General features: G+C 33.1%; 1 protein-coding gene across 4 annotated transcripts in view; it reads right to left on the reverse strand.

Moving 5' to 3' along the window:
- gw (trinucleotide repeat containing adaptor protein gawky) overlaps window positions 1–9,885 on the reverse strand; it is a 16,000-nt gene extending 6,115 nt beyond the window's left edge. For all 4 annotated transcript variants that reach the window (XM_011500832.1, XM_011500815.1, XM_011500823.1 and 1 more), the window contains exons 1-8: window positions 8,285–9,885; window positions 7,400–8,003; window positions 6,430–6,845; window positions 5,592–5,997; window positions 3,742–3,999; window positions 3,197–3,484; window positions 2,469–2,917; window positions 1,999–2,199 (exon numbers count right to left, since the gene is read on the reverse strand). In XM_011500832.1, coding sequence (XP_011499134.1) covers window positions 1,999–2,199; window positions 2,469–2,917; window positions 3,197–3,484; window positions 3,742–3,999; window positions 5,592–5,997; window positions 6,430–6,845; window positions 7,400–8,003; window positions 8,285–9,559 — 3,897 coding nt within the window. In that variant the 5' untranslated portion in view covers window positions 9,560–9,885. The remainder of the gene's footprint in view (window positions 1–1,998; window positions 2,200–2,468; window positions 2,918–3,196; window positions 3,485–3,741; window positions 4,000–5,591; window positions 5,998–6,429; window positions 6,846–7,399; window positions 8,004–8,284) is intronic.
- Window positions 9,886–13,250: the final 3,365 nt, after the last annotated feature.

Raw genomic sequence — 13,250 nt, forward strand, 5'->3', positions numbered from 1 at the left:
ACACATGCGCTCTTTCCTTCCTCTTACTCCCTTCCCTTCGCGCCAAAGTTAACACAATCTTTCACATACATATCTTTCATTTTTCTATTGTTTGTAGTTAATTCTAAAGTCTCAGCTAATCGCTCTATATGCAAAGAATTCAATGTGAAATTCAATTTTACATTTCATAGCGAACAAGTGATATGAACTATCAAAAATATCATACGAAACTGGATTTACAGGTACAGACCATGAGAATATTCGAAAACTATCTTTAATAATATACTGTTTCACAGAATTAGGAAATGAAAACAAGTCATCATTTTATAAGTCGTTAATAGTGTTTTGGTTGAGGATTTATTGAGGAAATATAAATATATAACGTTTACTATATATAGATTGTTATCACCGTTATAGAGTACGAACAAATGTATTTTAGGAAAATAAAAACAGGTTTCCAGTTAGAAAAAAAGTAGTATTTTATAATCATTTTATAAACTAATACATTTATTAAAATTAACATCATTATCATTTTGATCTAATTTTTTAAGGATGAATTGAACAATATGGATTATGTCATAATTTAATATTACAAAATAGTTTGAATTATACGATACTTATATAAACCTAAAATAATATTATTTCTAAATAACCAAACAGTTTAATGAATAAATGTTAATATTTGATACAAAAAAAAAGAAAAGAAAAGGTTTGGATCAATCAAAGTATTTTGCAAAATTATAGTCAACTGTATTTGAATAAAACGTAAGTACTCGTAAACAAAAATAACGTAAACGTCACTATTTACATAATAAGAAATGAAGGAAGTAAAATATTACTAATTATTTAAGAAGTACGATGGATATATTGATTTTTAAAATGGATGAATTGATTACTTGTTTTAAAAGATATGAATATTACTAATCTTTTCTTTAAGAAAATGCTTCGATATTAATGCAATCTGAATAATGACAAATATAATTCTACTTTTTTCATTTGAAATTAAATTTAATACTGGATATGCAGTAAATAGTTTTTACCTTTGAAAGCACCTTAAACCCACACAATTCGATATATTTAAAATCATTATGGGAAAGGATATGGAGATAAGCAAATATAATAAATAGTATAAATAATAGTATAATAGAAATATTAAGAATGAAGCCTCCACCCTGGATATGAAATTGCGTTCCATGTAACACTGTATCGATCTACCGCTATTTAGCATAAAAATATCCGTTATATTATAAAAAGATTCGGATAAACTGTGATAAACTATTTTTTATATGATATATTATGCAGATCTTCAGATGATATATTATGTATTATCTTTTTGTTTGAAAATGTGTATTTTTGTGTGTTTTTACGTATGTGTGTGCATGTATGTGCCTTTTTACACGTGTGTTTGAATGTCTATATGCACCACTCAAAAACCACTTAAAACCATAGCATATGCGTGCTATCGTAATTCAACAAAATAAAGGAATCATTTTCATTTAAAAGTCACAAATAATTTATCAAAATAAAATTAAAAAATTCTAATTGTATTTCTTTGCTTTATGTATAGGTTTATATTTTAGAATATCAATTTACAGAAGATTATTAATAATTCTTAAAGAGAAATTAAAAGAAATTTTTTGTATGCATCTTTCAATTATAAATAGTTCAGTTAGATAAATAAATAAATGAGTAAATAAAAGCATCCACTGTACATCGCTGAGACGCAGTTATACATGCTTATGCTTTGGGTTATACCCTGTACTAAAGATAGTTATTTGATGTGTAGTAATAATAATAATATTAATAAACGATATTAAGGAAATATATTTTTTGGACATAGAAGAAAAAACAAGGCCAGATGAAAATCAAAGAATAAAAAATAAAACAATGACTTTTTTATGCAAAACTGGAAAAAAGGATCGATGTCCCAAGCAACGAGTAGGTTGGGAGAAATAACAAAAGGCACGCTTTAAATAAAAAAATAGTCAAATATAAAACAAAATCGTCGGATTCGCTTACCGGTGGAAATGACATCTGCTGAGTAACGTGATTAAAGCGTGAAAAAGATTGGGCGCCAGTTGATTGATTGGTGGGATCGTAACCTGAATGTCCACCGTCATGACGACGCCACTGGTCAACCGGGCGTAATTGGTTAAGCAATTCTTGAGCCTCCTCGCGGTTCATTTCACGACTTCGCAAAGCTGCTTCCACATCCTCTTTCTTTAATGACAATATATTGTTTTTATAGATATTTTATAAATATATCTATCATGGCTATAAATTAATTTTTTATATAAATCAATACATAACGCCAATATATTTATTAAACTAAATTGCTGATATTACAACAATAATCAACTATGTATATTAAAATTAATTTTAGATTCAATTTTAAATAAGATGGTTCTTCATAAATATCTTATTTAATTTCAATTATATTTTAATATTATTGATAAAGTACTCGTACGAAAGAGATAGTAAATACTAACCTTGAATCCCATATCACATAGATAACGAAACTCGCGGCTGTTCCAAATGAGTTCCTTAGTAAGAGCGGGTTTAGGCGTATGTCCCCAGCTGCTTGTCGGATCCATGTCCGAGTCGGTCCAGTTACCGACACCAGTCGGGCCCATCGGTTGTGGCTTTTGGTGCTCGTCCCAAAGTGTTTTCCCTGTGCGCGGATCTACGATGTCGCTCATCGGGTAGCGGCGATTGCGTGACTTACTCTCACCCCAGCCAGTGGCTTCGGGTGGACCGTCGGTCCAAGAGCCATTGTGGCCACCGCCTGTGGGTCCACCACTACCGGGGTGAGTGGCCCACATAGGTGCACCGCCACCACCTCCACCACCACCTCCACCGCCTCCTCCAACGGTATCCGGTTTCATGCCTGGCTGACCTGGCATTTGATTTTGAAGCATTCCAGGAGGACATTGCATACCTGGTGGGACAAAGAAGACGGGACCCGTTAAAGCTGTAAATATTATGCGTAAAAAGTAAGTCTTTTATTTTTATGAAAATATGAATAGCTTCATATCAGAGATTAGCGTTATAGACAACCTCATATCTAGAGTAGAGTTATTTTAAATATTATTCTATGATAAAACAAAAACTTTGAAAAAACCGAGAAAATAAAAGTATAAAAAAAGCTTGAATATAAATTTAATAAAGTTGATTAAGAAAAAGTTATAAAAGAAAATGAAATGGAAGAAAAAAATACCTCCACGTCCAAGATTTTGCGTGGGCACGTCTTTCCAATGTGTGACTTTACTGCTCTGCATGGCCCGCTGATTTGTCGCGGGATTTGCCCAGAGACTTGTACCATCATCGTAATTCGGCATATTTCTCCGCTGTGTGGGAGGCGATGGCTCTTCCCAACCGGAAGACTTTACTGGCATCATATCTTTAGGCTGCGGAGCAGACCACTGGTTTATGCTCGATGGCGCAAGCATCTTTGTTGGGGGACCGCTCGGGTGCTGGTGTCCTGGTATTTGATGATGCGGTGGTCCTGAAAATTATCGATAGCATTAGAATGCTAAGTTGAAGAAATTGTTATTTCTATTTCTTCTACACTTCTTTATATACCTTGGATTATCTTTCAATTACAATTTAATATTCGATACGAATAGATAGAATTCTGTACATTCTGAATAAGAATTTAATTTTTTTAACACTTTAAAAATGTAATAATTGTAGTTATCTACAATATTTTTATAAAGATTTAATGTTAACATTTGCTGAAGGCCATCATAAACTGTATCATACCTGGTGGCTGGTTCCACATGGAGTCAGCGCTAGCGCCATTGAGTCTACCTGAGATGCCGCCACGAGGATCACCGCGCATCTCACCGGACATACGTGGATCCCTGGTCATGGGATCGATTACGCGTATGTGCTGCTCTCGAGGATCGAGGGACATACGGTGGTCACGAGGATCGCCACCACGCATCTCTCGTGGGTCTACCGAACGTATCTCACGCGGATCACGTGGATCCACTCGAGGGTCGCCCCAACTCGAGCCCGCTGTTGAGCACAGAGTTTTGCTCGTGGCAGGTGTGAGAGTAACTTAATAGCAGAATGAAATTCAATTTTATTTACTTAAAATTGATAAAAAATTTTATTTATAAATACATGCTTAATTGGAGTGTATTTGAAACCCCGAATTTTTATGTATATTTGTAACTAAAATGCATAGTGCCTTGTTTTTATAAAATTTTAACTATTACTATTGACTAGTATTATTAATTATTAACTATTACTTCAAAATAAAACTAATGAAAAAACAAAGGTTCGATTTACAGCTAGGTTACATTCAATATATTTATATATACAATAAAGGACTTCAAAAACTACAATTTTGTGGCAGAAAAAGGAAATTTAATTAAAAATAAAGATTTGCATCAAAGTTGCACATTTATGTTATATATATATATATATATATATAACATTTATATACATATATAAGAAGTTGCACATTTATGTTATATATATATATATATATATATATAACATTTATATACATATATATTTTTATATACATACATATATACATTAATATTATTTAACACACAGAGCTCATATGGGATACGTACTAAATGTTCTATTGAAGTACTATTAATGATGCAATGTTTTTACATAAATTTAATTACTTAAATTGATTGCATATAGGAAATACTTATTTTCTTCTATACTAAAACAAGTAAGACTTTTATTTTATTTCATTTTTTTAAATTGCTTTATGAAAAAAGCTATTCATATTTTATAGTACTACATTGAATAATTTAATAGCTTTGCAAATGAATACTAATTAAAACTCCAGTAAAAACTATATATCTACAGTTATTTACTAATCTAGCATTATCAAATGGGCTTAAGAAGAATATCAAGTTTCAAATAATAGTTTATTGAAGACGGAAATCGACATTACAATTAATTCAATTAAAAAAATCATTTATTTAACTTTAATACAATCGAGCTTTTATATAATTAATAATTATTAAAATAATTTATTCAATTTTTTATTTGCCTTGAATTAGTGAGCAATTTTAAATTGTATAAGTATAATTTAATACGTTGATATGATGTACAAATGTTCAAATTTAATTAATGTATAGTTGTTAGGTATTTTTTTAATAAAAAATTTTTATTAGGTTAATTATAATATAAGGAATAGCCATATTTTATTAGAAGAAAAGGAATCACTGTATCAGTGTTTCACTTTTCATTAAACAATGTAATGAAAATGTTTAATTTGATCTACTTTTAATCTCTCTATAAATATTTATTTTACGAATAAGTATTTAAATTAATTTATGTAGTTTAATTTAATGTTTGTAAATCGTTACACTTACAATTTGGTCATTTTAATAATACTTTAAAACATTTTTTTATAATAAAATAAGATAAAATGATTTATATTTAGTTACTAAAAATAACATATAATAGGTATTACTGAAATTCCAATAAATTAATTATGATTTTACTAATAATATTTTTAATCTATAGTTTTTAGTTTACACATTCCAGCTCAAGCAGACGTTAATAAATAAAAATAAAAATAAAATTAGACAAGATCAGCAAAGCGATAAAGGATAGACATTTTATAATGTCAGAACCTGATTCAGAACGAAGCGCTTTCACAAGCATACCTCCTCCTCCAGTTGCGCCGCCACCACCCCCGGCTCCAGTCGGTGCAGTCCACATACCGGTTTGATTGCCTGATCCACCAGGCCACTGAGCGCTATTGGGTTGGCTAGGGGCAGGTGCACCTGTCCACATATTAGACGTATCTGCGGTATCGTCGTCCTCGCCCCAAGTGCCACCAATGTTAGTTGATGGAGTATGGCCCCAGGGTGTCTTAGCCTGTTGCTGGGGCGGTGGCTGTCCACCATTGCGTAGATTCGCCTCCCAGAGGTCAGTGCCGTTATTCACAGGCGGCTTCCACATTGGCACGCCATCCTTATTCATATTGGGCTCTGGGGATGTTGGCACGTCCCAATTTGTATCTTGATTCACATGTTGCTGAAAGAAAATAAAATATTTTCATTTAACATAAACATTATTCATATATTACTAAGCAATCTTTTTGTTCACGTAAATATATATATATAAATATATAAATATATAAATTTATATATATAAATATATATATAAATATATATATATATATATTTATATATAAATATATTTTGATAAGGATCAAAAATCTTGTAAATTGTTTTTAGACCGTCTCAAATATTATAATCAAATGCATTAACCATATAGTAGATAATATATTCCGAATTTCCATTTTATTAGAACTTTATATTATATAACCTTAATAATTTCTTGTAAGCTTAAAAATCCGTAAAATATTGATATTTATATTTCAGAATATCGTTATTGAATATTACCGACTATATTAAAATAAGATTATTAATTTTGCATTTACATTGATAACTGATAAAAACTTACACATCCCCAACCATCAGGACTAAAGAGTGCTTCTCTCATGGTGTTAAGTTGCTCCAGCTGATGTTTGGTGGAAGGATTATTGGTAGTGGGTGTTGCCGCAGCACTAACAGCACCTGGACCGGGATTCGCAAGTTGCTGATTATTATTACCGGCAGTTACTACGGGTTGTTGGACTTGCGCCTGTTGCTGCTGGGCTTGCTGTTGAGGCGGTGGTTGCTGTTGTTGCTGAGGTGATACGCTGCTGCTGTTGTTGTTCTGGACCTGGGAATTGTTGGGTCCGACAACGACAGGATTAGCTGCTTTATTGCCGCCTTGTGGCCACTGGCCACCGTTTCCGGCACCTCCACCACTGCCCTGATTCGCTTGAGTTTGATTACTTGTTTGAGAAGTAGGTGGTCCTGCTTGAGTATTTGATCCTAGTCATTAAAAAAATATAAATAAAATATTTTGTAGATCCATAATTTTACTCTCACTAATTTTATGATGATCTTTATAAATATATATATGATAGATAAAACAGACATTTTAAAACATCTAATTGAATTTATTCAAGACATATCTGCCATTATTCAATCTTATTAAAAGGCTTATCTTTTTGTTGATTGAAAGGTGACGCTTATTTATTAAATTTAGTAGATTCATTAAATAATTATACTTATTTTTTTACCATGAAATTATAATATTTCACATATAATAAAGTGCACTTGAATGGTAATTATTTTGATATTAAATGTTAAATTTATTTAAAAACAGGAATAATTAAAATATCTAAGATATCCCTTTATTGCTATTTAATTCAAAATTAAATAATCATTATTAATGAAAAATAAAAAAACATTACAATTAATTGATTACTAATTACAAAATCAGAATTAATAATTGAAGGATATGTAATAAATATCTCTCAATATACATCATTTTGGAAAAAAGAAAACTTCAAATGACTAACTTTTTAATCAAGAATTAATACCTGGATTGGATGGTGGTCCAGTTGGACCTTGAGTTTGGGTTTGATTGGGATTCTGGTTGGCAATTTGATTGCTAATGGTTCTCGGTCCAGGAACACTCTGCCAATTACTGGGTGGCCCTGCTTGGGCACCAACGACTGGTTGATTACCGGGGGTGCCACCACCTCCGCCACCCCAACCAGACTGTGCTTGATTATTATTGTTGGGTGTTGTAGTTTGGGCGGAAGCCCAGCTAGCAGCGGCACTGTTGTTAAGAGAACTCTCACCACCCCCAGCAAGGCCAAGAATCGGAGCTATACCCCAGCGTTGCTTATAGCGGAGGATGCTCGCGGCGCTGGTGTATTTTGTCAATATTGATAATGATGATAGTGGTAATGGTGGTGGTGGTGTCGTTGTGATAGTCGTAGTCGTTTTTATGCTTCTAGGCGTACATGAGTAGCCGCGAGTTATTAGCAGGGTATTCAAGGCCTCCTTCAGTCTCGTGAATTGGCGCGGGTTGCGTGCCGTACGGTAATTGGTGAGGAGATCCTTGCAGTCTTCCACGAGGCTAGCCCCCGTCTTGCTCTCCCTCGTCATCATCATTGCATTGTCACTTAATTTCTTATCCTGTTAATATGGTATATATTGTTAATTTGTACAAAATCGAATGAATTTTATAACTGTAAAATTTAACAGAAGTCATTTTGATATTTTCATATTTGGTCTACTAAATTAAATAAATTGTCTTGCTTATTTAACTAAATTATAAATTTTATTTAAAAACTATAGAAATTTCAATATGCGCACAATATAGATGTTCTGTAAACTTTGGAATTTACAAAAATTATAATTCTTTCAATTTGCGAGGCTTTGAATATAAATAAATAAACGAAACGGTGCTAGGTTACCTCATCCTCGTGATCGTCAAGATTAAGATGCTCATATTGAACATCAAAACGAGATTTGGCAGGTACATCGTTCGTTTGGGATGTGACGATGGTCGATTGGCATGTAAGCGTCATCGTAGGCTCGCAGGTAGTCAATATAGGAATGTTTACGGTCGGCCGCTGTTGCCGCTGACCAACGTCATCCTGGCTAATAATTTCCTCCCACTCCTCTTCGTTCCCATCGGCCCGTGCACTAATCACCGGCATCAGACCGTGGGTCACGTTATCTTTACCATTTACTATTACAACATCTGTGTCAGACTTATCGCTAGACTTAACGCTCGGCGTAGACTTAGACAGAGACTTAAGTGTTAGGTTAGATTCACGCCCAGGCGCCGGCTCCACCTTCCGCTCTTGATCCGCTGCCACGGGCGCGATACTCTTAAAGCTAGTATTTAGAGGCTCGTTAGACTTATTGTTATCCTGAAATGAAAGAGCACCAGCAGTACATATTGTTGCTTCGGTACAGCTAATACCATCGATTATTCTCCGCGACGTGTTTACGAGCATGACCCCATTTCCTCCCGTCAATCTCCTCTTCGTCGTCGTAATCGTCGACGGAGTGCCTATCGTTAATGGAACACATAATGCGCTTATTAGTCGTCGCGGCAGCTCAATAGCAACGAACCCCCATCTGTTGTGGCTTCCAACGATCTCAGCACCGGGCAACCGCGGTTCGCGTCTTTTGGAAACGATAAGCGTAATGGAAGAACTGGCCGTGCACGCAAGACCTGGGCTGTCGCTACAGCGGCGGTGGCGACGGTGGCGGTGGCGGCGGCGATGGCGGCTGCTGATGCTGTGACGGTGCTGTCGTACTTTCAGCCACTGCATTGCGGCGACATTGTTGCTGCTCGAGCTGAGCGATATCACAGACTTGGAGTTATTCGGCTTAAAGTAACTTACATGACTATTCTTAGCCTTAAGGTTAAGGGCCCGCTGGCCGTCAGACTTGGGTATCCTAACTAGGCTAGGTGTTGGCTCTATCGAGAGCCGGTTATTCTTCTTCTTCTTTTTCTTCTTCTTCATCATCATTATCATCTTCAATTTGTCCATAATGCTAACTACGGCGGTAGCTGCAGCAGCAACGTTGCCGCCGCTCTGTCTGCTGTTCTTACGACGAAATCTTAAGCTTAGTACCCTAGGGCTTACTGAGCTAAAGCTATCCTTATTATCACTTAACGGCTTAGACGTAGACTTAGAATTAGCGGCTTGGCTGGCTGGTCGTGGATGTCGCATACGACGAGCCTCGGGCCAACAACGTAATATGTTGCTTTGCTTTCTGCACTTGTGATGATTATGTTCTGCATTGTTGTGTTTGCTTATGGTGGATTCTTCTTCAGCTTCTTCATTTTTATGATTATTTGCTTTATTATTGTTGTCGTGGCTGCTCGTCGTGGCAGCAGCAGGATTGGTGATAATAGTAATGTCGATAGCCTTTGCAGCTGCTGCTATTCTTATTGACGATGACAACGATGGTATTAATGACGATGATAATGCTGCTGCTGCCGAAGGTGACCGCCAGGTCGAGTGCGCACCGGCCGAACCGAGCTCATCTAAACCAATTTAATTTTCTCTATATTTTATTTTATTTGTATACGTTAAAAAAAGCTTTTCATTTTCACTTTGATCGAAGTAACTCTAATAATTTCACAATTTTCTTTGATCATACATTCCTAATACTTAGCATATTTTAAAAAAGGAATTTATTTCCTTAATATAACATCTAAGTTTGCTCATTCTGTAGTTTAAGAATTGTAAAAATGATACTATTAGAGAAACTAATTAAGTACATATTAAATATGAATAAAAAAAGCAAAATATGCATAGCAGATAATTTCTGTTTGACAGAGCATTTAAATTTTAAGCATTCAATTTAAATAATGTATTTAAACAAATTTATTGATTGATAATATATTTCTGGCACGCTTCCAAAACAAAAATCAAAGTGGTTGTTCTAAATAGATTTTCAATAACAAACAATAAAAGATATAAGTAAATGTATTTCATTTAATTTAATATATATAATATATTTAATATATAAATTAAATGTATTTAAGCAAAAAACTGGCTCTGAACATTTTCAGTTTTTTGTAAATTTTTCGTATTTACAGGAAAAAATAAAAAAGAATTATAATAAAATTAAATAATAACAAAAAACAGTAACTATAAGTGCAAAGTAATAGTTCGTAATTAATTCATATTCTTCCGTTAAAACTAACAAAGTTTTAATAGTTGCTACATCGATCAACGTATGAATTAACACTCAGCTTTTTTTGTTTTCGTTGATAATTGATCTCTTGCCAAATACTCACCAGAATGGCGTGACAGGACGGTTGAGAAGTCATTGGCGGCGGTAGCTTCGGGGTGACTGGTAGGTGCTGCCATCGTGCTTCTGCTGCTGTTTATGAATTCGATATCACAGTACCCAGCGTCCTCTGATCCGTTCCCCTCCCCCACCCCACTCAGACTGCTTCCCTCTAATACTACTACATCACCCTGAATGATGAGATAAACAAAGGCATTAGGCGAAGGTTCAAGGTTTATTTTATATGAATCGTATGATTCGGGCATCATCTTAGCAGTAAGATCGCCCATGCAAATAAGCTTCTAAAGCTGCAATGTTGAACTCACTCGCGCTGAGTAAACCGTAAGTATCGGGCAAATAAAAACATGTATTTGCATAACAATTAATAACCTAAATAGATGAATTCGTAGTTAAATTGATATTTCATTAGCAAAATTTTATTGTAATATTTATTTATATTTTACACATTCTTTACAGATGTTATAAAGAAATCATAAAACTTATATCAAATTAATTTTGAAATAAATATGGATATTCAATAAAAATAACATTAAGGATATGGAAACATAACAAAAACTGCTAGAAATCAGTTTTTTATTGAAATATATTATTTTCTAAAAGGAAAGTTATTTCATTTCAATATATTGTGTTAAAAAATTTTAAGTAAATGATTGTTTTGGAAAAAATGAGCAATATAATATTATTTTCTGATAATTTAAATGAATTTCGAAACTTTATAATACACCGGTTATTCTTTCAGTTGTTTTACGATTTATTTAATTGATTTATATTAAATCATAATTCGAATAGCCAATATTTACTGTTTCGCTATGATTGGCGTTACACGGATCCAATTAATCATATTCTTAAGCTGATAATACAATTATTTGATATTATATTGAATGTTTTCAGTTCATAAGTATACACATACTTATATAATATATACATAATAAAATGCATGCACAGTATATGTTGACATATGTGAATAATTGTTTTTTAATACATGTAGGTAATTATTATAACTCTTGTAAGTAAATTTATGGAACTATTTAGCAATTTGTTATATAATAGGGATAAAGGACTTCGAATTACGAAAGAAATAATAGTATATCTCACCTTGGAATTTTGTACGAAGGCATTTGTTTCGGTAGAAATCTCATATGAACTAGAATTGTGTGGAAACATTGGGCTCAGTTCTTCTTTGGCAGGTAATGCATAGAAACCAAGATCTGTAAGTATCAAATTTTATTAAAAGCTCGTTGAAAGAACAACAATTATATCAAATTTAATTTGTTTTTACTACCGCCTGCAATACAATGCAAAAGTATCAACTTAAATTTGGAAACATCCAAAACAATATTAACTATTAATGTTAATTTAAATACATCATATATCTCTTAATTTTATTTAAAATTCGTGAAGATCTCTAACATTAAAAATAGAAGATGTTTACCTTTTGAACTATCGCTGTCAGTGCACTCCTAGCTCCATGCCAGTAGAGATCTATAATAAAAAAATAATGGAGAATTAAATATTCATTTTTTAACGTAATTAAAACGATTAGCCTACTAAAATAATGTAGTTTATTAAAAATTTATAACTATATTTCATAAATTACGGATTTTAATAATTGCACCCTAGATACAAAGAGAATACTGTTTAACATAAAACTTCATTAGAAAAAAATAGCAGACAATGTCCATTAAAAATTTATATTATTTAATATATATTATATATTATATTAACCCTTTGATTGTTTGATGATTATATTGTATAGTCTATTAAATTGTAAAATAATTAAGCATAACTTGATAATCAAAATTTCAATTGACTAAAAAACGACAGCGCATCAGCGCAATAATTGGGACACAACTGCTACGTATATTATGCTCACCCCCTTACATGCGCAAGAAGACAACAGACCGAGAAGGCAGGAGGGTTAGTTGAATAGAAAGGAGCTCGAGCTCGCGTTCAAGGTTTGTACCAAGTGCACGTGCCGCGAGACACTAGGGGTTGATGCACACAATTGCGCATGCGCGCACACACACAAATCCAGAACTTCAAACGTAAAAATAGAGAGGCAGAAGGAAGTTGGGAGCATGATGTAAAGACGGCGAAGAAAAACACTCCAGGTGCTTTCCCTGGGTGTGCTTTATCCCCTCTATCACCGTCATACTACTATGGCAGTATATATATATATATATATATATATAGCGATGAAAGGAAAGGAAAGGCATATATAATGACAAGGGCAAGGAAAAAGAAGTACTGTTCCATGGAACCTTCGCGTGTAGAGTATAAAAAAAAATATTTATAGAAGTAAGACAATAAAATATATGTGCACAACATACTGTCATATATCTTAATTATTTAATAAATCAGCAGATAATTCATGAAGAAATTTGTAAGTGCCTCTGTCAATTTTTATTCGCTTTTCGTGCAAAATAATAAATAAATTTGATATTTTAATATGGATTGAAAAAAATGAAATTATTTGTATCGATTATTTATTGAACATTTTTACAATATCGTAAGAAAATAAACCATTTTCTTACGGTAATTTAATATAGAACAATTGAATCCAACTCGAACTTTAGCTTAATGTACTTAGAAAGTTCGTAT

The sequence above is a fragment of the Ceratosolen solmsi genome, unplaced genomic scaffold (assembly GCF_000503995.2).
Source record: "Ceratosolen solmsi marchali unplaced genomic scaffold, CerSol_1.0 scaffold10, whole genome shotgun sequence".
Classification (NCBI taxonomy): Eukaryota; Metazoa; Arthropoda; class Insecta; order Hymenoptera; family Agaonidae; genus Ceratosolen; species Ceratosolen solmsi.